The 24,225-nt window shown below is 39.8% G+C and overlaps 1 protein-coding gene across 8 annotated transcripts in view; it reads left to right on the top strand.

Annotated features, from left to right (window-relative positions):
• ANKIB1 (ankyrin repeat and IBR domain containing 1) overlaps positions 1–24,225 on the top strand; it is a 166,578-nt gene that overhangs the window by 23,863 nt on the left and 118,490 nt on the right. For 7 of the 8 annotated variants that reach the window (XM_043541217.1, XM_027822725.3, XM_027822726.3 and 4 more), the window contains exon 2: positions 11,250–11,519. In XM_043541217.1, the coding sequence (XP_043397152.1) occupies positions 11,332–11,519 (188 nt within the window). In that variant the 5' untranslated portion in view covers positions 11,250–11,331. Of the gene's footprint in view, positions 1–11,249; positions 11,520–20,669; positions 20,730–24,225 lie in introns of those variants that run through there. The other variant, XM_027822727.3, reaches the window with a different exon arrangement.

The raw sequence follows: 24,225 nt of genomic DNA, 5'->3' as shown, positions 1-24,225 counted from the left end.
GGCGGCACTGTCTTCAGAGCTGGGCAGCTGGAGAGTGCCGGCTGCTGGCCAGGAGCCCAGCTCTGGAGGCAGCGCCACGGCTAGCAGCACTGCAGAAGAGAGGGGGACATGGTATGGTATTGCCACCCTTATTTCTGCACCGCCGCCAGAGGTGGGTCTGCCCCTACATGGGGGCTCCTGGGGCCAGGTAAGAGGAAGTCCCATCCCTCCACAGCCCAGCCGGGGCTAGCAGCTGGAGCCACAGCAGGAACCCCTGGCCAGGGTGCCCATAGCCCTGCTCCTCCCAAGCACTTGGGTGTTAAGGGGCCTTGGACTGGCTGTGTGTGTAGGGGGGGAAAGAGGGGGTGACCATACCGCCCTCCCAACCACAACACCCACCCGTAACGCTGTCCCTGCCTCTCCCCAAAAAGTGATGCTCCCCTATACCATCTCACCCTCTCTTCTAAGCTGCTGCTGGTGGCAGTGCTGCCTTCAGAGCTGGATGTCTGGCCTGCTGCCACTGCTCTGAAGTCAGCACAGAAATAAGGGTGGCATTTCCATGACTCCCCTACAATAGCCAAATGTCATGGGAGAGACCAGATTTAATGGTCCATGATACATTTTTCACAGCTGTGAATTTGTTAAGGCCCTAATCATTTCCCTTTGGCATTTTAAATCTTGCTGGTTTTAAACTTTTTTTGATCCTCCCAGGACTTGCTGATTTTAAACTTCAAAACTACTAAACTGAATTTCTTCAAACTTGGCTTCATTTTTACTTCTTGATATAATGTTCAAAAGGTACCACCAGCCTTAAAGAATTTGATTTGGTTGTAGTTTCAAAGGCATTCATGTTTAAAGGCAATAAATGTATCCTGAACAAGCAATGCTCTGAACCCAGTGTGTCCTTGCCCAAATGCTGCCTTTTAACCTTCTGTCCTGTTCGGACTCTGAGCCCCTTAGTCTCTCTTTGTATTAATTGTTTTTTTAAGTTTATAGTTTAAAGCAATCTGGCTCAAAGTGGCTTAAGAAATTTAAACTAAAGCTTTAGATCAGGTTGAGATGATTAATATGATCAAAGCCTTTGATCAATTTCAAGGGTAAAAAGAATTCCAAAAATACAATTTTGAAGGACAACAAGGGCTGGAGAGCCAGCTGGGGAGAGGAGGTAGAATTTATGCTGAAGGTAAGGATTTTTTTATTATTATTTGTGCACTTATAAGAATGTACACATGGCTAGGAATGGAAGTACCAATTCAACTTGAAGTACAGATACTATTTGCCAATTGGTGAGCAAACACTTCAGCCAGATACGCCTTGAAGAGATACCTTAACCCAGTGGTTGCCACATGCTTTCTGATGCAGTTCACATACCACCAGTAATACACATATTACATTTTGAGAACCACTGACTAGGCCTTTCTACTAGATTTACAGTGGCCCTGGCCCATCTGCTGGCTTCCTGAATCTGTGGACTCCTGCTGCATGAACACATTTAGACTGTTACTGTATGTTTGAGGAGTTATTCAGACTGTTTGCTGGAGGGTCTTTCACTTGAGTAGCTCTTCATTATCAGAGCCATTGTTACTTTTGCTCTATTACGGGGTGGCTAAACTGTGGCTCGCAAGCCACATGCAGCTCTTTTACCTTTACAGTGTGGTTCGCAGAGTCCCTCTTCCCCCTTCTCCACCTACCAGACTGGGGGCAGGAGTGGGGACCTCAGGACCTCTGCCTTGCAGCGGCATGGTGCAGTAGGGGCTTCTGCCCAGCGGGGAAGGGAGTCTCGGGGCTTCTGTCCACCGGGGCGCACCTGCTAGGGCTCGGGGCTGAAGCGCTGAGCCTTGTCAGGTGCCTCCCGTGGGGCTCCCCAACCTCCGGCTCCCAGCAGGTGTGCCCCAGCTCTCAAACTTCTGAAGATTGTCATATGTGGCTCGGAGGGCCAGTAAGTTTGGCCACCCCTGCTCTATAAGGATATGTCTTGACAGGTAAAAGGGCTGTGTTTTTGAACTATTAGCTTAATATTAAAAATCCCATTAACATGCAGGTTAACATGTTTGAAGTTGTTAGCTGTCCTTGCTGGGATATAGGCTTTTCCTTGTGCTCCAGTACGGCCAGATAATACAACTTCAAACATTTGCCTGCATCTTAATGGGGTTTTTAAGTCGTGTTAAGCTAAGTTGACTGAGTTAATACAAGCTAAAAAGCACACCCTTGACCGTGTCAAGACAGGGCTTATAATGCTCATTGTATCTCCTTCTCTCATCCCTTTTCGGTTGCTTATTCCAGTTCTCTGGATCTGTCCTGGCCTTGCTGTTTTCTCTAATAGCCATTTGTGTGTCTTCATGCTTGCTTTTCCTCCTAGCAGTTTCCCCCAAGGCTGATTCTCCGTTTTCTTCATCCTCAGTCTTTTACAGTCTGTGCTTGTTCCTGCTAGGCTGAACCATGTCCCTGAGGTTGCTAGCCCTTGCAGTCCTGCACGGCTTATCCCACCTGTGACCCAAGAATCTCTTAATGCCAACTGGCAAGGGGGTACAGAAATATCCTAGTTCTGGGATGTTCCGTCTGGTTCACCAAATAATGTCATGTGAGGTCTCAGATGAAAGGTGATGTCACGCTGGTTATTAATATAATTGTGAAATGTATGTACAGACACTGTAAGGAGTTGAGTGTATATGTACTGAAAATATGTTCTTAGAGTCTGGATCGAGAGTATTAGTCACCAGCAGAGGTTAAAAATAGATTTTCTGTCAGACAAGAGAAGTGTATTCATCTATCTCTCTGTTCAGTTGTAAATTAAGCATTGTAAGCTAGTACAACGGTTGCTCATGTACATCACATTTACAAATGTTAACAAAGAGATGTGAAGTCCATAGGAAAGGAGCACACTGCAAAAAACAAGCTATGCGGGGGTTATCCTGTCTGTGAGCAAAGTCAATGAACTTTGGGGATATTTCTAGAAGTTAAGGCACCCCTTCATCTTGCATTGAGGAATTAGCGCGTTTACACTCGTGAAAATGGGTCTCAGCTACTCTTGGTTGAAAATGCTGAAGAGGACTTGGGCTGAGATATACTACTTTAGACTGAGGTTATCCTGTTAATTTTGTCTCTAGAAAGAGTATTATGATTTTTTTTTTAATATTTTTTATATATAAGAGAACCATTTGTTTCTAGTATCCTAACTCACTATCTACTGAATCTCTAGTAGTTGATGATAAACTTATTCTTATTTTCGCTATAAGTAGATCTCAGTGCTGCGTGTTAAGCAGAGTGTTGAGTGAGAGCTGACTCTTACAAGCTGGTGTGTGCTGTTTCTCTGGGAATAGCAGGCCTGGTAACTCCATAAGTGTTTAGTGGATGAGAGACTGGGCGCTGCAGGGAATGCTCTGAGCATTTGGGGGTAGGTGTGTGCCTGTCATTACCTATGCAGAAAGAGTGAGGTCTGTGGAGGCCTGAAAGGCGGTGCTGGTGTTGCCAGAGGCAGTTGGTTTAAGGGTGCTGATCCACAGCAGGCCCAGACAAGGCTGTTTAATGCTAAGGGGATTGGCACCTTCTCACTATTCCCCAGAATCTCTTCTTTAACTCAAGTAGTCACATTCACTGGTTACATAGTCCCATCTGGGGCTGGCCTTGGAATTGCTAACACTCAGCCTTTGCATAAGTTGAGCGGGGGAGGTACAGTCCTCACCTATCATCTTCTGGCTAAACAAGACCCCTGGGTGTATACAGCAGTCTTCCAGGTATACATCAACTCCTCTAGATATTTTGCCTAGTTTTACAACAGGCTATGTAAAAAGCACTGGCGAAGTCAGTACAAATGAAAATTTCATACGGACAGTGATGTGTTTATACTGTCCTATAGACTATATTTAGGCTGACCAGATAGCAAATGTGAAAAATCGGGATGAGGTGGCGGGTAATAGGAGCCTATATAAGAAAAAGCCCCAAATATCGGGACTGTCCCTATAAAATCGGGACATCTGGTCACCCTAACTATATTAGCAGTTCTCAAACTGTGTGTGAGTTTGTTTTAATAGGGTCCCCAGGGCCAGTGTTAGACTCGCTGGGGCCCAGGGCAGAAAGCTGAAGCCCAAGTTGTTAAATGAGGTGAAACTTGGGGTACACAAGACAAATCAGATCCCTGAAAGGGATATGGTGGTCTGGAAAGGTTGAGAACTACTGTCCTAGAGATCCTTCTTATAAGGAGATCACCACCCTAGCTGACCTCTGGCTCTTGACTGTTTGAGGCAGAAGTTAATAATCAGAAACATTGTAAAATGTGAATTTTACGACACTGATGATTTCCCTATACTGTTCCCAGAGAGTAGTTATCAGTGGTTCACAGTCATGCTGGAAGGGCATAATGAGTGGGGTCCCGCAGGGATCAGTTCTGGGTCCAGTTTTGTTCAATATCTTCATCAATGATTTAGATAATGGCATACAGAGTGCTCTTATAAAGTTTGCGGACAACACCAAACTGGGAGGGGTTGCAAGCGCTTTGGAGGATAGGATTAAAATTCAAAATGATCTGGACAAACTGGAGAAATGGTTTGAAGTAAATAGGATGAAATTCAATAAGGACAAATGCAAAGTACTCCATGTAGGAAGGAACAATCAGTTGCACGCATACAAAATGGGAAATGACTACCTAGGAAGGAGTACTGGAGAAAGGGGTCTAGGGGTCATAGTGGACCACAAGCTAAATATGAGTCAACAGTATAACGCTGTTGCAAAAAAAGCAAATATCCTTCTGGGATATATTAGCAGGAGTATTGTAAGCAAGACACGAGAAGTAATTCTTCCGCTCAACTCCATGCTGATTAGGCCTCAACTGGAGTATTGTGTCCAGTTCTGGACGCTACATTTCAGAAAGGATGTGGACATATTGGAGAGAGTCCAGAGAAGAGCAACAAAAATGATTAAAGGTCTAGAAAACATGGCCTATGAGGGAAGATAGAAAAAATTGGGTTTGTTTAGTCTGGAAAAGAGAAGACTGAGAGGGGACATAACAGTTTTCAAGTATGTAAAAGGTTGTTACAAGGAGGAGGAAGAAAAATTGTTTTTCTTAACCTCTGAGGATAGGACAAGAAGCAATGGGCTTAAATTGCAGCAAGGGTGGTTTAGGTTGGACATTAGGAAAAACTTCCTAACTGTCAGGGTGGTTAAGATCTGGAATAAATTGCCTAGAGAGGTTGTGGTTCCATCTGTGGAGATTTTTAAGAGCAGGTTAGACAAACACCTGTCAGGAATGGTCTGGACTCTAGATAATACTTAGTCCTGCCATGAGTGCAGGGGACTGGACTAGATGACCTCTCAAGGTCCCTTCCAGTTCTGTGATTCTATATTAATACACTTTTTAGTCAGTATTTGTTAGTCTGTCATTGTTATTACTGACTCTAATATAGCTGCGACAAGGTGGATACGAGATCTTTTATTGGACCATTAGAGCTACAACAATGGAACATAATGAATTTTGCTATATGAAAGGGAAACTCCACAACCTGACGCAAAACTTAAGTGACATCTACTTCCAGTGCAAATGCAAGAAACAAACATCATCCCAGAGGTCTCACCATTTATAACCCTCTGACCACTCCGTACAGCGCCCATCCTGGGACCAACATGGCTATAACAATACTGCATATAAGAATGAAAGATATCTAATATAGCTAACAGTTACTTATTTCCTCTGAGCATGGGCTAGTAGGTATTCTTTCACATTTCTTACTAGGACTTGGGTTTGTGTGTGGATAGTGCAGTACTGGTGGAAGAGCAGTATTATTCAGTTGTGAGCTATTGTACAGTGGATGCTTCATTGCACTAGCAGTATTTAGGTCATATTATAAAGTACTTTGAGTCACATCAGTAGAAAGAGCATTGTATATTTAACTAAATTCTGTCCTATATTAAAGGTTATTCTTGAGAACATTTTAAAAGGTTTTCATTTCTTTTTGCAGGCTATGATATTGACAATGTAAAATGCCAGAACTGTCATGCACGTTTTGTGTGAAGTCTGTCTTAGTCCAGTAAAATGTCAAAAAAAAAATTTGCTTTAAAATACTAGTGGTATTTTCACCTCCTGGCTTATGCAGAAGAAAATTTCAGGAAGTACTGCCAAGGTTGTAATAGTTGCAGCCATGTCATAGATTCATAGATATTAAGGTCAGAAGGGACCATCATGATCATCTAGCCTGACCTCCTGCACAATGCAGGCCAGAGAATCTCACCCACCCACTCCTGCAATAAACCTCTCACCTATGTCTGAGCTACTGAAGTCCTCAAATCATGGTTTAAAGACTTCAAGGTGCAGAGAATCTTCCAGCAAGTGACCCGTGCCCCATGCTACAGAGGAAGGCGAAAAACCCCCAGGGCCTCTTCCAATCTGCCCTGGAGGAAAATTCCTTCCCGACCCCAAATATGGCAATCAGCTGAACCCTGAGCATGTGGGCAAGATTCACCAGCCAGATACCCAGGAAGGAATTCTCTATAGTAACTCAGATCCCACCTCATCTAACATCCCATCACAGGCTATTGGGCCTATTTACCATGAATAGTTAAAGATCAGTTAATTGCCAGAATCATGTTATCTCATCATACCATCTCCTCCACAAACTTATTGAGTTTAATCTTGAAGCCAGATAGGTCTTTTGCCCCCCACTGCTTCCCTTGGAAGGCTATTCCAAAACTTCACTCCTCTGATGGTTAGAAAACTTCGTCTAATTTCAAGTCTAAACTTCCCGGTGGCCAGTTTATATCCATTTGTTCTTGTGTCCACATTGGTACTGAGCTTAAATAATTCCTCTCCTTCCCTGGTATTTATCCCTCTGATATATTTATAGAGAGAAATCATATTTCCCCTCAGCCTTCTTTTGGTTAGGCTAAACAAGCCAAGCTCCTTGAGTTTCCTTTCATAAGACAGGTTTTCCATTCCTCGGATCATCCTAGTAGCCCTTCTCTGTACCTGTTCCAGTTTGAATTCATCCTTCGTAAACATGGGAGCCCAGAACTGCACACAGTATTCCAGATGAGGTCTCACCAGTGCCTTGTATAATGGTACTAACATCTCCTTATCTCTACTGGAAATACCTCGCCTGATGCATCCCAAGACTGCATTAGCTTTTTTCATGGCCATATCACATTGGCGGCTCATAATGCTCCAAGGTCCTTCTCCTCCTCCGTTACTTTTAATTGATGTGTACCCAGCTTATAACTAAAATTCTTGTTGTGAATCCCTAAATGCATGACTTTACACTTCTCACTATTAAATTTCATCCTATTACTGTTACTCCAGTTTACAAGGTCATCCAGATTCTCCTGTATGATATCCCGGTCCTTCTCTAAATTGGCAATACCTCCCAGCTTTGTATCGTCCGCAGACTTTATTAGCACACTCCCACTTTTTGTGCCGAGGTCAGTAATAAAAAGATTAAATAAGATTGGTCCCAAAACCGATCCCTGAAGAATTCCACTGGTAACCTCGCTCCAGCCTAGTTGAAGGCATGTCAACATAGTTACTTTGTACCTGGGCCATAGGCTCAGTCCTCAAGTAAGTAAATTTTGGGGACTTAAGCTATTTTTTGGGTGGATATGGGTGTATAATAGGACAGAACCATCAACAACATAATTATAGTTGCTAGACTGAATAGCCCACTAAAGCAAACTGTAACAGGCAAGGAAATAATTAATTTATTCAACACTCCACTCTTCAGTTGTCTTTCTGAGCCTCTACTACCCACAGTTCACATCCACCCTCATCTTAACAACAAAGCAGATCTAAAAAATCACTTTATTTGTTGGTGATATGTTCATATGTTTTGGTTACTCATATAGGATTGGTTTGTTTTTCACAATTACGTGGTCCATAGTTCTCTCCATGATTGTATGGGTGTGTGTAAGTGAAGCTTGATATTAAAGCAGTGGCTCCCTTCTGATGAACAAGATCTTTGTTAATGGGAACAGCTGCCTTTTTTCAAGAGCTTGGAAGCTCTGGATCTCTGACAAGTTGAGCTTCGACTCTCTCTGTCTCGTATCCTGCATGAACCTTTATTTCTAGCATGGGCTGGGATGGGGGTGAAGGTGGTCAGGGAGACGGGGGATTGTATGTCTTCACTGCAAAAAAAATAGCTGTGTTTTTAACAATGACATATAGATAGATAGATAGATGTAAAATCCTAGCGGAGACAAGGTACAGGTAGTTGTTTTTTTTGTTTTTTTTTTTTACCTTGATGTAGCTAGTTGAGGTCTATCCAAGTGGTGGTGCAGTATTGATCTCGATTAGCTACATTTCTGTAATTTGGATGGCAGTAGACACTTCTCTGACCTCAGGGCAACCCCTTCACCATTTTTGAAGTCTCTGCTCCAAAATACGGAAGCTGAGTACAGCATCTCAATGAAACTATTGTAAGAATTTTTAATATTAGAAAAGCAATGTATTTTTCAGTAACCTTGTCCTCAGGTTGAGCCATTTTTGCTGAAACATTCAAAAAATATTTGAGGGAGACACCTAAATGGTTAAAGTTTGGTAAAGTTACAAGCAACTTAAAAGTTGGCCTTACAATTGAAAATGTTGGACCACATTACTACCTCTCTGCCAGCTGCACCTATAATATGTACACCCGCACAAATTAGAATGTTTTGTTTAAAATTTTTAAATCTGGCTTCAAGCTAAAGCAGGGATGTCTTTTAGCTCCCTCGTTTTTGGTAGCACTGGAGGGAAGAAGGAGCTACATTTCCCCCCTTTTGTATATTTATGAAATATAGCTGGACATCCTGGAGTTCTTAAGATGCAAATACTTCTGCGTAACTTTCGATGTATTCATTTTGCAGTAGTTCATCCAGATGGGCATCATCACTCCCAAAATCAAAGCATGAGTATTCTTACAAATATACACTGATCTTTTAAAATAGAGAGATGGTTGAGAGAGACAAATGTCTATGCAAAACAAATTGTATAATAAAGAGTTTGGGCTTAGTTTAGCCTGTGTAACCAAGAGCTCGGTGGTGGTGGAAAGTCTACCTGGAAGTGGGTTGTGGTGTCACAGGTCACCAAAAAAACTCCATTCCTCTGGATGACTTATAGGTGGCTAGCTCAGTCCACAGTCAGATGGTTCTGGCCATAGAGGGGAGTCCAGCAGACTTCCCTAGTCATCTTTCCTGTGGAGCTCTGGACATAATTTAAGATCATCCTGCCCAGCAGAACTTTTGGGGAGGAGCTGTGGTGAATAGTACTCTGTACAATAGCCGTATGGCATGGAGATGTGCTAATTGCACACAGCTACACGAACAGAGGTGATTCAAGCTCATTTTGGTATGTTTTTCTTTGAGTAAACTTCTACCTACAGCATAATATCTTGCATACTTGTGAAACATTTCTGTCATCCCTCCATTTTGTTCCTTAACGATTTTACTTGGATTTTAATAAGAGTTAACTTTGCAACTGTGTCTTTGTTTTCTATTGCAAAGTGGTATGTGCCAGGAGGAAGTGTTTTATATATATATATATATTTTTAATAGAACAATCCAAGTTCAAAGTGTGTGTGTTGTAAAAATGTTTTCCATATGATTATCTGGAAATATGTTATAGATTAACTATTTCCCTGTTAAAAGAACAGGAGTACTTGTGGCACCTTAGAGACTAACAAATGTATTAGAGCATAAGCTTTCATGGGCTACAGCCCACTTCATCAGATGCATAGAATGGAACATATAGTAAGAAGATATATACAGAGAAGGTGGAAGTTGCTATACAAACTATAAGAGGCTAATTAATTAAGATGAGCTATTATCAGCAGGAGGAAAAAAAACTTTTGTAGTGATCATCAAGATGGCCTATTTAGACAGTTGACAAGAAGGTGTGAGGATACTTAACATGGGGAAATAGATTCAATATGTGTAATGACCCAGCCACTCCCAGTCTCTATTCAAACCCAAGTTAATGGTAACAAGTTTGCATATTAATTCAAGCTCAGCAGTTTCTCGCTGGAGTCTGTTTTTGAAGCTATTTTGTTGCGGAATTGCCACCCTTAAATCTTTTACTGAGTGTCCAGAGAGGTTGAAGTGTTCTCCTGCCGGTTTTTGAATGTTATGGTTCCTGATGTCAGATTTGTGTCCATTTATTCTTTTGCGTAGAGACTGTCCAGTTTGGCCGATGTACATGGCAGAGGGGCATTGCTGGCACATGATGGCATATATCACATTGGTAGATGTGCAGGTGAACAAGCCCCTGATGGCGTGGCTAATGTGATTAGGTCCTATGATGGTGTCACTTGAATAAATATGTGGACAGAGTTGGCATCGGGCTTTGTTGCAGGGATAGGTTCCTGGGTTAGAGTTTTTGTTATGTGGTGTGAGGTTGCTGGAGAGTATTTGCTTCAGGTTGGGGGGCTGTCTGTAAGTGAGGACTGGTCTGTCTCCCAAGATCTGTGAGAGTGAGGGATCATTTTTCAGGATAGGTTGTAGGTCTTTGATGATGCGCTGGAGAGGTTTTAGTTGGGGGCTGAAGGTGACAGCTAGTGGTGTTCTGTTACTTTTTTTGTTTGGCCTGTCCTGTAGTACGTGACTTCTGGGTACTCTTCTGGCTCTGTCAATCTGTTTTTTCACTTCAGCAGGTTGGTTATTGTAGTTTTAAGAATGCTTGATAGAGATCTTGTAAGTGTTTGTCTCTGTCTGAGAGATTGGAGCAAATGCGGTTGTATCTTAGAGCTTGGCTGTAGACAATGGATCAAGTGGTGTGTCCTGGATGGAAGCTGGAGGCATGTAGGTAAGTATAGCGGTCAGTAGGTTTCAGTATAGGGTGGTGTTTATGTGACCATTGCTTATTAGCACAGTAATGTCCAGGAAATGGACCGCGTGTGGAATGGTCTAGGTTGAGGTTGGTGGTGGGATGGAATTGTTGAAATCATGGTGGAATTCCTCAAGGGCTTCTTTTCCAGGGGTCCAGATGATGAAGATGTCATCAATGTAGCGCAAGTAAAGTAGGGCGTTAGGGACGAGAGGTAAGGAAGCGTTGTTCTCAGTCAGCCATAAAAATGTTGGTATACTGGGGGCCATGCGGGTACCCATAGCGGTGCCCTGTTAAACTATGTGTGAGACTCAGGCAGGTTTGTAACTATTCATATAAGGACTTCGATAGTGCACCATAGAGTTTACTTGCCTTAAGCAATTGTTCAGATACGTGTTTACAGTACATTGAATTCTGGACAAACTTCTTTAAGAAAGAGGGTTTACAACAGCATTTGAAATGAGTATATAACTTTATTTATTTATTTTTATTTTAGGATGTGAAACATGTTGCGGACTCATAAAATGAGTGGCTGAAAGGGAAAGGAAAATAGTGCCATTATTTACTAGAATAACAACATGGGAAATACAACCACCAAATTCCGCAAAGCGCTTATAAATGGAGACGAAAATCTGGCCTGCCAAATATATGAGAGCAACCCTCAACTAAAAGAATCTCTCGATCCAAATACTTCTTATGGGGAACTCTATCAGCACAATACTCCATTACATTATGCTGCTAGGCATGGAATGAACCGAATACTAGGGTGAGTATTACTGTGTGATTTGTTAACATATTTAATAGTTGCTCTAGGAAATGGAAGAAGTTTAGATAGATTTATAAATCTTACTTTGTGGGTATGTCATTGGTGAACATTTTAATTTGTATTTATTTTGTGTATAAATTTAAACATGTCCAGATTATAATAAAATATGCAAAATAACCTGTTGTGACAAATTTATATAATAAAGAACGTGTGTGTTTTTTTTAACTTGGGAAATGTTTAGTTTTAATTGATTTTTAATGTTTTGTTTTTTCTTACATTCATTGTAGGCATAAAAGTCTGTTAGAATAAAAACAGCTTGCTTCCTGAGGTGTCTTATTACAATTTATTTTATTTTATTTTTAAGGCTTTTCTGCACACTTAAAAATTTTATTTTTTTAGTAGCCCTTTGTAACTCTGAACCCAATGTACACCTTTATCTAAAATTTTCTGGTTTTTCTGATCATTCATATGTGCTTTAAACATGCCTTCTGAAGTTGAATTTTTCACTTCATGGTTATCAATTACTCTTTATGCCAAAGATGACCAGTGTAGCAAGAGCTTTTGTGATTCAGACTACAGTTGAATTTTTGATATATAGGCCTTTTCATAGAAAGTGTATTAGTGTTTGTTGTCTAACTCCTTCTGTGTCCGCTTACACAGTACTTTCTCTTTTTTGTTATTGATTAACAAATCAGGCTTCAAAATTTTTTGTGTAAGATGTTTCTTTGGTTTGGAAAACTGATCTGTGCGCTACAGTACTTGGACTGATATCCATGTCTGATTGGACGAGATTCTTTTTCAGAACATCTTTGTATCACTTTTTCTGTCAGTCTCTTGATTTTTTTTTTGCCTACTAAAATTCCCTATACAATATTTTCTTTGGGAGCTCAGTTAAGATGTTATGAACGTTGCTTAAATGCTGGTTGTGGAACCTCTTTCCAGACCCTCATATGAACAAGATGATGATCTAAAAAATTTAATGCTATATTGGTATGTTCTGCAAGGAACATCAGCTAATTTTACAGAGGATAGGGCAAATGCATGCACATGTTCTTATAAAGTTCAGACAGTTTGAATTTTTGCATTTTGTGTAATGAGAAACACGGTATCCTACAATTAGTTCTGGGGGAATTCTGTGTCACTGTGCAATGCAGAATTTGCACAGAATTAATATTCTGCGCAGAAGTTCATTGTAATAAGGAATTGCGAGATCATAAGTACACTGCAGTTCATGTTTAAAATAAAAGTATTTTATGGGTAACATCAAAACTATGAATTATAAGAGTATACTAAGACTTGTTGGAGCAGTAAAATCCACTCCAGCAACACTAAATAAAGTGTCACTGGCACTGTGAAAAGCATTCGACACCTTTTATGAGCACTCAATTTACTAAAAATTAAAGTTAATATTAAAAACATTGTTCTAGTTATGCTGTCAAACTTTTGATTATCGAAACCCTGGTTCTGGATAAGTTGAAGGTTAGACAAGTTTTAAGTGAAATGTTGATCCTGGGAAGTTTACTACTAAATTGTTTGGTACACTAGTGCCTTAAAACTTACACTCCCAACTCTGGAGCTCTTGATGGTTCTGAAGTTCTATCTACTTAACTATAGCTTAATGTTGCAGAGTTTGAATGTTTTTATTTTATTTATTTTTTATTGTGGTAGCATGTAGGAGCCCCAGTCATGGATAAGGGGTCCTGTACAAAGACCTAACAAAAAGACAGTCCCAGCCTCAAAGAGCTTACAATCTGTCTTTTAAGATGGAGCCGATCCTGCCACCAATTAGTTTGAGCCCCTTAAATAGCGGAAGGCTTCATCCAACCCAACTTCCCCCTCCCCCTCCCAATACTTTAGATAATTTGGGGTTATTCTCCGGATACAATTGTCCTCCTGATATATCCTGTTTTAATTCAGATAATCGTGTTTCTTAAATAAGAGCTTTTAAAATTGATTTGTAGACCCTTTTTTATGTCAAACAGACAAAATATAGACCAACAAATAAGACAAGGTGTTTGAAATGCCTGTGCCTGTCTACACTAGGACTTACACCAATGCTAGCACCAGTGGTGCAGGACCTGTTTTACACCAAAAGTGAGAATTTTACAAAAAAATGAGTTTAGGTACTACCAAATTGAACTGTACTATGTTGAGCTGCCCAGCATGGGGGAAATTTATGGACTTCAATGGATAATGCTCCTATGAACAAAGGCAAAAGGTTACTTTCTTTTTAGGTAGAGGGACTACTAAAGGTTCTACTTATGCCCTGATGAGCTGACAGACCTTGGGCATTAAATGGCAGGTAGCCCTTGCGTTCAAATCTCAGTTTATCTGAAATCCCCTTCAACAGTCAAGAGACATAACCTTGTTTTGGATAATCAATGATTTTGGATAAATGAGGTTTGATGAAATGAGGTGCTGCCTATTTTAAGCTGCTGCTATTTATTAATTTTACAGGTCCTGCACCACTGGTGCTAGCATTGGTGTAAATCCTAGTGTAGACAGGCACAGGCATTTCAAACACCTTGTCTTCTATGCCTGCTCCGAGCATAATTAGACAACATAGGTTACATACACTTATAGTTGTGCTTACAATTGTGGATGGCTGGTGCAAGCCTCCACTGGTGCAGCAATATCCACACTGCTATACTTCGTATGCTAGCGCAAGCCCCAGTAGTAGAAGTCTGTCTATTCAGGATGGGAGTCTCATTCCCAGCTGCAGTGTAGACATACCCAAAGTGTTTAAAATGCCAGTGGCCATTTTCTGCAGAAGCATTCCCATGATTGTTAATACCAGAGCAACAGGAGGAGAATACCCAACAAACCTGAGTGTAGACAAATTTTGCCAAATCAGTCAGCCTTGGAGAAATTAGCTAGTAGTCCTTTAACTGTGAGTCTCTCTTACAGGTTTTAAAGTTTCCACTCAGGGACAGGAGACTTCAGAATTGGCAGAGCAGGCACCTTAATTATCTGAAGATTTTGGGTATCCCATGAGATCATCAGATAATTGAGAAAATGGGGGCATAGCAAGTGGGTCCATACATTTTTTGTTGTCCCCTACTGCCAGAATGACTCCCTGGAGCATAGGCAAGTGGGCATAACTTAGAACTGTGAAATTGTTCTGAAGTTGCATTTGAGGACCAAACCAGTGTCAAGACAGGCCATGACTGGGGGCATGAATGTGCCTAAAGATAAAGATAGTTCATACCTGCTCTCAGAACTTTTGCTGAGTGGTACTCTGGCCCATAGATTTTTTTTGATCATATAGGTTGTTCTGTTTTTAAATTCTTCCACACTACGTTATGTTGATATATGAAGTACTTTTCCTGTGTGCGCACGCACGCGAGAGAGACAGAAAGTGAACTTAGCTTGCTCTGAGGAGAAAATGTTCTTTTTGCAGTTAGTAGTAGAAGTAGGTATTATTTTATAAGAAAATTACTATAAATCAGTTATTTAAAGAGTTATGAAGATAAGTGTTCAAATTTTAGACTTTGGTTTGTTTGTTTTTTCTCATCGTCCCAGGACTAATAGGTTGTTCTTCCCCATACTCATAGAATGCATGAAGAGTTACTTCCGCAGTAGAAATTCTGTCATCATTGCCTTGGCAGGAAGTTGAATGGAGAATTAAAGACAAATCTATACATATTGTTTAATGTGTTTTTGTTTCTGCTAGATACTCAAATAAAACAATCATTTTCTTGTTTTATTTTTGTACCAAAAATGTACCCTATTATGGGACATTATATTAAAATAGGTGGATCTATGAAAAATCCTGGAAAAAAGAAAGGCCTGTAAGAGAAAAGGGCATTCTAAAAAGTAGAACATATTAGCAGAGTAATCTGGATTATATACCTTTGATTTATTGCTTTGAATTTGATGAGTCTGCCTACAATTTTGAATGCTTTGATGTGCCATCACCGAGAGTACCATTTTTATTGATTTAAAAAAAAAAAATTCTTGGACTGGTACAATATCTGCCAGTCATTCCCAGGATCCACTTAATGGTATAGTACAATATATTACATTAGTGAGTCCATTACTGGATACGGTGTCCAGTTCTGGAGTCTTTGCTTGAGAAAGGATGCTGACAAATTGTAAAGGATTCAGAAAATAGCTACAAAGATGATTTAGGATCTCCAAAACATGCCTTATAGTGAGAGACTTAACTTTATTTTACTTAGTTTATCCAAGAGAAGATTAAGGGGTGATTTGATACTAGTCTACAAGCACCTACAGCAGTGGTGGGCAACCTGCAGCTCCCATTGGCCGGGAACAGCAAACTGTGGCCATTGGGAGCTGCACATAGCCGTGCCTGCGGATGATCAGTGTAAAGAAACTGTCTCACAGCCCGCCAGCGGAGTACCCTGATGGGCCATGTGTGGCCCTTGGGCCGCAGGTTGTCCACCACTGACCTACAGGGAAAAAGATTTCTGATTGTTGGCAGTTCTTTAATTTAGAAGAAAAAGGCAATGGTTAGAAACTAGATAAATTCAGGCTGGAAATAATGGGCAAAATTTTAACAGTGAGGATAACTAACCATTGGAACTTTGCAAGTTGTGGAGAACCCACCAAATCCATCTTTAAATCATGTCTGGATCTCTTTCTGAAAGGTACACTGTAGTTCAAACAGAAGTTATGGGTTCAATGCAGGAATTATTGGATGAGGTTCTTTGGCTTGTGTTATACAGTAGGTCAAACTAGGTCATCATAATAGTCCCTTCTGGGCTTAAAATTATGAATATGGGGAGACTGAACTAATAGGACTTCTCTTTGCCACCTAATTTGCTGTTATTTCTCATTCTGTTTGGCCTGTGTTCAGTTGTCAACTTAAAGTACTTATAAATAACTCCATTATTCCAGCCTGATGTATAATAGGGGATGAAATTTACAGGAGGATTGTTTCACTGTAGTGTCATGGTATTCATTGTGGGCCCTATTAAGAGAGCCACATGACCATCAGAAACAAATGTTAACATTCTGTTCTCTGCCTTCCCCATCTCCTTTAAATTGTATGGAGCTGTCTGATGTCTGCATGAGAGAGCAGTACCATCCTGAAAATAATTGAGGATGCGTGGAACAAATAAGTTGCATTACATTTTGATGATTCTTTTATTTTATAACATGTCATAGCCATTTCTGAATTTGCATCTCTGAAGGGAAGGCTCCATTGCCACTTTCATACTCTTAAAAGCATAGATTTCTTTCCTGAAAAAGGTTGAGTAGGCTCCATCAAAACCAAAAAAGCCTTTCTGGTATTTCTGCTCCGTGTGATGCTCAGTATATGGAAAGTATAGTATGTTATCAAATAAGTTTTTACTTAAAAAGCAGCAAGTAGGAGGAGTAGAAAAGTAATCTCTCCTCAAACAAGGATCCAGAGGCTTGTTCCTGATTTAATTCCTTTTTGCTTCTGTCTGAAATAGGATTAGAATTTAAATGCCAGTTTTGCCTTGCCCAAATCAGTTGACTAACAGTGATTGTGCTGACCTCACAATTAGTAGCTCTCTAAAAGATGAGTTTCCTTAATTCTTCTAGAATATTCAGAAAATCAACTACAAATCAAGAAACGTAGAAAACCTCTGCAGATGTCACAAAAGACCTTTTCTGTTTGTGTACTACCCAAGGACTGTAAAATGAGCTTCTGAGAGTCAAACTGAAAGGCCTGTTTGAGATGCTTTTTAGGGCCCAGATATTCAGCCAGAATTCTTACTTTGCATGTACAATTGTCTGCCTGGCCTTTTGTGCACACAATGAATTCTGGATGTAATACTGGTAATTAGAACACATGATTTGTGAGCACAAATTGTCAATGATATATCTTGCTACAAATATTTAAGCCTTTAGGTGCAGTTGGTTGTTGGTGCAAAATTTCTCCCACGAAAATGGAGTTCCACTGCATAAAAACTGGCCCTTAATATATATGAGCTTTTAATCTTGGTAAGAGCATGTTGGTTGAATGTACTTGGAGAGAGTACTTGCCAATATCTATGTAACACTCTAAGGCTGAAAATTGTCTTTGAGGGGAGCACTATAAAGAAATGTAGCCTTTTGTATCTAAAAATTAGTCTGGTTTAAAAGGAATTGTACTTTAGTGTATGCCTGCCTATAAAATAAATTGTAAAAAGGGAAAAAGTTGTTTCCCTTCGAGTCCATTTTATAAAGAGGTTAGGTACTGGAAATTGTGGAGATGAGATAATTCTCTGAACATTGAAATGTTTTTTCATTTACTGCTGGGAAAGAATCGCCAAAAATAAATGCATTTTAGGCAATTTGTATTTGAAGATCTTTTCAATTACTGGAGGTCCATACTGTGTTCATCATGTGGTATATTTTTGCTTTGATTAATTGCTTTTTAAAAATAGACATGTATAATCATACTAACTTCTGCCTCTGTTTCAGTGTATTGGCATTTCATCTATGTATCCTGTCTATTAAAATTTCTCATAGACCCCTATGGTTTGTAGTACTTTGTGCATATATATCATCTTTTCACTCCCCTGCATTTCAAGCTTCATTGCTTGACATATTCTGTAAGAAGAGTAGTTATTGTATAACTATTAATATGCATCTGCTGAATAATGGAAAATTATTTCTGAACACTTAAGAAACCACTACGTTAATGTAAACCATCTAGAAAACACTATTTCCAGCTACCAGAATAAAAGGGGTAAGCTCCCTTCTCCAGGCAAACACAGCAAAAAGTATTTCAATGAGTAGAACATGTTAACCTTGATCAATCAAATTCAGAGACAAGGCTCAGTATCTGTAAAATAAGCAGAATCGTGGAGCTTATAAAGACATCTAAGGAAGAGATTGGTATGGATGTGAAATGGATCAGTGAAAATATGCTCCAGAAGACTTACTATTGAATCAGTGGGTCACATTAGGTATTATATGGCATTGAAAATACTCCGTAGTGAAAGGTTGGCGTAGCTCTGTTTTAAAAAATAAATAAGTCAATTATTTAAGGTTCTCAAGCAATATTAAAATTTTGAACATGACCAGGATCTGGATTCTCCAGTCTATTAAGGACACTTTGCACTGTATAAGTGGCACCAAGGGGCTTTAAAAAGCCAAAAATATAAAATAAAATAAATCTAGCTCTTGACTATAATACTGTAAAGGATACCCAGCCAGCTAGAAAGCTTAACTGATTTAAAGTTCCACACCTAGAACTACATGTAAAACTATTTTGGGCAAGCATTGTTGCATTTTAACATATAGACTTGAAATGGTGAGGAAGAGTTGAACTAAGACATCTATATTTTTGTTTTAGTTTAAAAGTGAAACCAATACCTATTTGTAAACTGCTTTATAATCTAATTATAGGGCTTCTGAAGAAACTTCTAGCTGAGTAATGAGTGAGGTGCTTTTATTTTCAGATGTCTAGCAAGAGAACAGTTCAGCATAATCCTTTACTCGCTGGCTGGAAAATTCTCACAAACTGTCAGTTAAAATGAGGGGTGGAAATGGGATTGGCTCCATGATGGCATTGGACACATTTTCTCCAAACTATCAGTTGTAGAAGTTTGTTCTTTTTTCATGGAGGTTTTTGTTTTGAGCTGGTTCCCTGATGAAATAGCAATATGTCAAAGGACAAAAAAATAATAGTGTGGAAGACTTCCCTTGCATCAGCTTGATTCATTCCACAGACTCTCTGTCCTGAATCTGCTCCAGTGTTGTGCTGTGTCTTGCTCTTTGGACTGAGTTTCATACACAGGACTTAGAGCACAATATATTTGGGACAAAACAGCTCTGATAAATTCATTTATTACACGTTTAATTGCATCACTTGCAATTAATAATCCCATTAAGTGCAGACTATCACCCTGAATCCTTTGTATGTCCGCTCTAGTTTTTAACATAAGTATTAACTAAATTCTTTTGTCTCTATCTGTGTTTTATTTGGTGTGAAGTACACACTGTTGTTCTCAAACTTAGAGTTCAGTAGTTGCTCCATTAAGTAGGTAAGCAAATATTTCATCAAATTTAAATCCAGATTTGACTAGCTCCTTCAATCTGATTTCCTGACAACTGAACCCACAGGAGTACACGGAGAGTAAGATGGTGCAGGTAATGGCAACCCTAGAAAAGCACATTGGTAAACTAGATAGCAGAAAAACTGTGTCCAATTTTGGGCCCCACGCTACAAGAAGGTTGTGGAAAAATTGGAAAACGTCCAGTGAAGGGCAACAAAAATGATTAGGGGACTGGAACACATGACTTATGAGGAGAGGCTGAGGGAACTGGGATTGTTTAGTCTGCAGAAGAGAAGAATGAGGGGGGATTTGATAGCTGCTTTCAACTACCTGAAAGGGGGTTCCAAAGAGGATGGATCTAGACTGTTCTCAGTGGTAGCAGATGACAGAACGAGGAGTAATGGTCTCAAGTTGCAGTGGGGGAGGTTTAGGTTGGATATTAGGAAAAACTTTTTCACTAGGAGGGTGGTGAAATACTGGAATGCGTTACCTAGGGAGGTGGTGGAATCTCCTTCCTTAAAAGTTTTTAAGGTCAGGCTTGACCAAGCACTGGCTGGGATGATTTAGTTGGGGATTGGCCCTGCTTTGAGCAGGGGGTTGGACTAGATGACCTCCTGAAGTCCCTTCCAACCCTGATATTCTATGACCCCAAAGATTTTTACCAAGGAAAGAAAGATCCAACATAAAAAGATTCAATTCTTGGGAAAAGTCAAGTATGTGTTTGTAACCTGAGGCTACTTACCTTGATAAATACTGAAGAGGATTCTGACATACAATAGAACCTCAGAGTTACGAACACCTTGCGAATGGAGATTGTAACTCTGAACGAAACGTTATGGTTCTTTCAAAAGTTTACGACTGAACATTGATTTAATACAGCTTTGAAACTTTACTATGCAGAAGACAAATTCTGCTTTTAGCCATCTTAATTCAAATAAAACTAGCACAGAAACAGTTTCTTTATCTTGCCAAATCTTTCCCTTTACTTTTTTAGTAGCTTACATTTAACACAATACTGGACTGTATATGCTTTTTTTTTTTTTTTTTTTTTTTTTGTTCTTCTCTGCTGCTAACTGATTGCATACTTCCAATTCCAAGTGAGCTGTGTGGTTGACGAGTCAGTTCGTAACACTGGTGTTCATAACGCTGAGGTTCTACTGTAATTACATTTTAGGGGAAGAAGTCTCCCTGAATATATGTCCACAGATGTGAAGGAGGACAGTGTCTGAAACAAGTGAGTGAATGACAAAAGTGGTGGTTATAGGTTAAGAAATTATTTCAATAAAATGGGATCTCATGCTTTGGTATAAAGAGGATTCAGGAAACTAGCTTGCAGTTAATGCAATTATTAATTGCAAGTAATGAAATTAGACAATAAATGAATTCATGACAGCTATTTGGTCCATAATATCCAGGGCCAGATTTTCAAAGAAGCCTCTAAGTCTAAAATCTCAGATTTGCATGTCCTAACATTAGGCACTCAAATAAAAGTGGCCTCATTTTCAGAGATGTTGAACACCTTCAACTCCCATTGGATGTGAGTGGAATTTAATGCAATTCTGAAGCCGCATGCTTCTGAACCAGATGAAACTTGAAACTGATTATTGGTTATATATAGTTGAATGAAACTTGTACATTATAGCTTAACTGTTATGTATACACTAAACTGAAACTTGAATCTGGTTATGTAGTTAAATGGTTTGGGAATACCTTTGGCTGGATTAAATTAATTAATTTTATTATTATGTATTGCCATGTAAGAACATATGCAGTCTTTGTAAACTGCAACTTTCAATTAGTGGTATGGACTTACTTTTTTAAGCAGTAATTTGATACATATAAGGTACTTAAAGATCTTGGCGCAGATTCTCAACTCTGGCTGAGCTGCACTCAAATGTTCAGGGGAGGTGAATCTGCAGGAAGTCAGTTGCAGCTCCTTGATTCAGAGCCACCTAGCCCAGGCAGAAGTTAGGACTGAACAGGGCAGCCCTACTTTTAGGCTGCTGGCATCCTCAGGGAGTTTGTTAGAGGAAGACCATACATAGTGGAGTTTCACTCCACTACATCTCCTTCCTGTCCTGCACCACACACTGTCCCCAGAATGCCCTGATGTACCTGTCATGCTGGCTGGAGTGGCTTGTGACCATGAGAGCCTACATCAGGGCAGACTGTCAAAACCAAGGCAGACCCCTCAAACTGGTGGTATATGTTATAATTAGATTTCACAAACCCAGTACCAAATGTGAACTCCCAAAGAACTACAGTAGTCTTATAATGAAATCCGAGAAAATCCCTTTAGACAGACAGGCTGGACTGCAATAAATGGTCACACCAAAAATCACACGCATTCCAGGTTATTCCCAGTCCCGAGAGACCCAGGTCGGGTTGCATCCTAGATCTCATACCAAAGTCAGATGTTGGTAGCCAATTCTATAGTAAACTAACTAAAGGTTTATTAGTTAAGAAAAGAAATTAGTTATTGAGACGTTAAAGCAGGTAAAATGTATATACAGATAAATCAAGGCCCATAATGTGAAATGGTGACAGTGATGTGGTAATCTGCCAGTTTCCCAAAAGTCTCTCGAGGCTACCCAGAATCATCATCTTTGTTATTCTGTCCTGTTAGAATCCAAACAGTCCAGAGATGAAGGATCTTTTCCTGAGTCCATATTTACAGCTTTTTTTGTCTCAAAAAACAAACAGACAGGGTCACTGCCCACGTGGGCTCTTTCTTTGATTGGCAGAGAGAGAAGCACATTTAGAGTCTTTGATCTCTGATCATCCCGCACAATCACCATGTGCCTCCAAATGTGCCGGAATTAGCGTTTACTTCTTAAAGTTCTTCATTTGCATTACATAAGGCTTCTTTCTTGTTTGATGGGTTATTTTAGTTACAGTGTAAATGTTTGCTATTACATTATAACAGGATACAGATAAGCAGAAACAAAGCATGTAACATCCCATTAGTTTTCATGAAGTTTAAACACCAAATACGTTCTTGTACATTTAACAGTCACTTGGATCTGAACTCCTACACAAGTGAATTGGCCTGGTTTCCAGCTGTGAGTTTGACAGTTCTCAGCTGACACCTTTTGGCACCTGGTCTGCCAGTGTCACACATCTTTTTATGCCAAGAGTGGTAAGAACTGCTGGCATAGAAGGAGGTGGAGCTGCCCACACCAGACTTACGTCAGTGGAGAATTCCTCTGCCATCTCCAGCCACTCTACGTCCACTTTGCACTAGTTATGCAATGTGGCCTGGTTTCAGTTGTTTCAATTATTAATAATACTTGAAAAAGCTAAAATAATTGACAGACTCAGAAAGAACCTCTTGCAGTAGCCAACTTTTATTTCTGCATCCTTATCTCTTCATGTCTCTTCTTTTTCTCCTCTTCCAAATGGAGGACAAAGTAAGTGGGACTTGTTTAGATCATTTTAAAATGTTGCCGAGACACGTGATCTTATTTTTGTGTTCAGCTGAGTCAACAAGAATGTGTTTGAATTGCTTATATTTTTGTATTCTTTTCTGGCAAACAAAGCTCTGAGTTGATGTATTCCTTTCTTTAACTACTAAAATCAATAAATAAAATGTAGAAATTACCTCCAGGATGCTCAGTTCTATTAGCGTTCAATTTGGAAATCAATACATTGCTATTTTGTTTGATCTGCAGCCAGTTGCATTGATTGCCCACCCAGAAATGTAAGCTGCCCCATTTATTTTAGTAGAGTGTTTAGTTGGTCATAACGAGGATTTTGACATTAGAGTAAGCAAGTTTGTCTAAAGCACCCCCCTTAAGTTACTGAAATTTTATTATGAAACTTTCAGTGGTCCAAAAAGCAGTGTGAACACACTGAGTCTCATTTGCTCTTTCCAGTAAATAAACACAAAATTGTGTAAATTAGCATATGAGGATTGATTTTTTTTTTTCTGGACAATTTTTTTTTATTTGGTTAAAGGGGCTAAAGAGAAGACATGTGCCTTAAAACCTGTCCAGGGAAATTTGAGCAGATTCTTGTTCCAGTCTTGTGGATTTCAGTGTTATGAGAAGAAAATGAGACACGTTTTTTTTTTCACCTGTGGCTGGATCCAGTTAGTGAAGAAATCATTTGGATGCCCCTACTCAACGATTTTCTGACAGTATTGTTCCCAATCTTTTGCTAAGCCACTCAGCTTACGGAATCAGCTTTGCCTTGATTGTAGATGGCTCTGATTTAGAGATTTCATTTCTATATGTCAGAGGATGAGACAGTTTGCTGTGTACGATGTGCTGGGACTTTGGAGGTTGGCAATTTTACCAGGAAGCTTTCCAAGTAATGACAGACTTTTATGCCTTCTTTTCTCAGGCTCAATACTACTTTGATAAATACCTTGTGAATACACAAGGTGAAGAAGAAAGACCAAAGTGCATTACTTGCAACTATTAGCTTTGGTCCCGGACTGAAGTGGAGGAAGCTTTGGTGGCAGGGACGTTGGGGATATGGAGGGAGATCAACAGATCTGAGAAAGTCCTGTGGGACTACTTTCTTGATCAGAAGAACAAATGTTTCCATCTGGAAACGAGCTTTTCTTAGTGACAGATGTAGAACAGAGATCTACAACACCGAGCTGCTCATTTAGTAGCTGTGAAGGATCTGGAGGAGAAATAACTTTCTCTCTTTGAATGCATAGGATGACATTCTACAGGAAAAGTTTCCCTATGGATAAAAGGAAGTGGAGAGGATCCTAAAAT

Source organism: Chelonia mydas, chromosome 2, assembly GCF_015237465.2.
Source record: "Chelonia mydas isolate rCheMyd1 chromosome 2, rCheMyd1.pri.v2, whole genome shotgun sequence".
NCBI classification, from domain to species: Eukaryota; Metazoa; Chordata; order Testudines; family Cheloniidae; genus Chelonia; species Chelonia mydas.
This window is presented reverse-complemented; position numbering and strand designations above follow the sequence as displayed.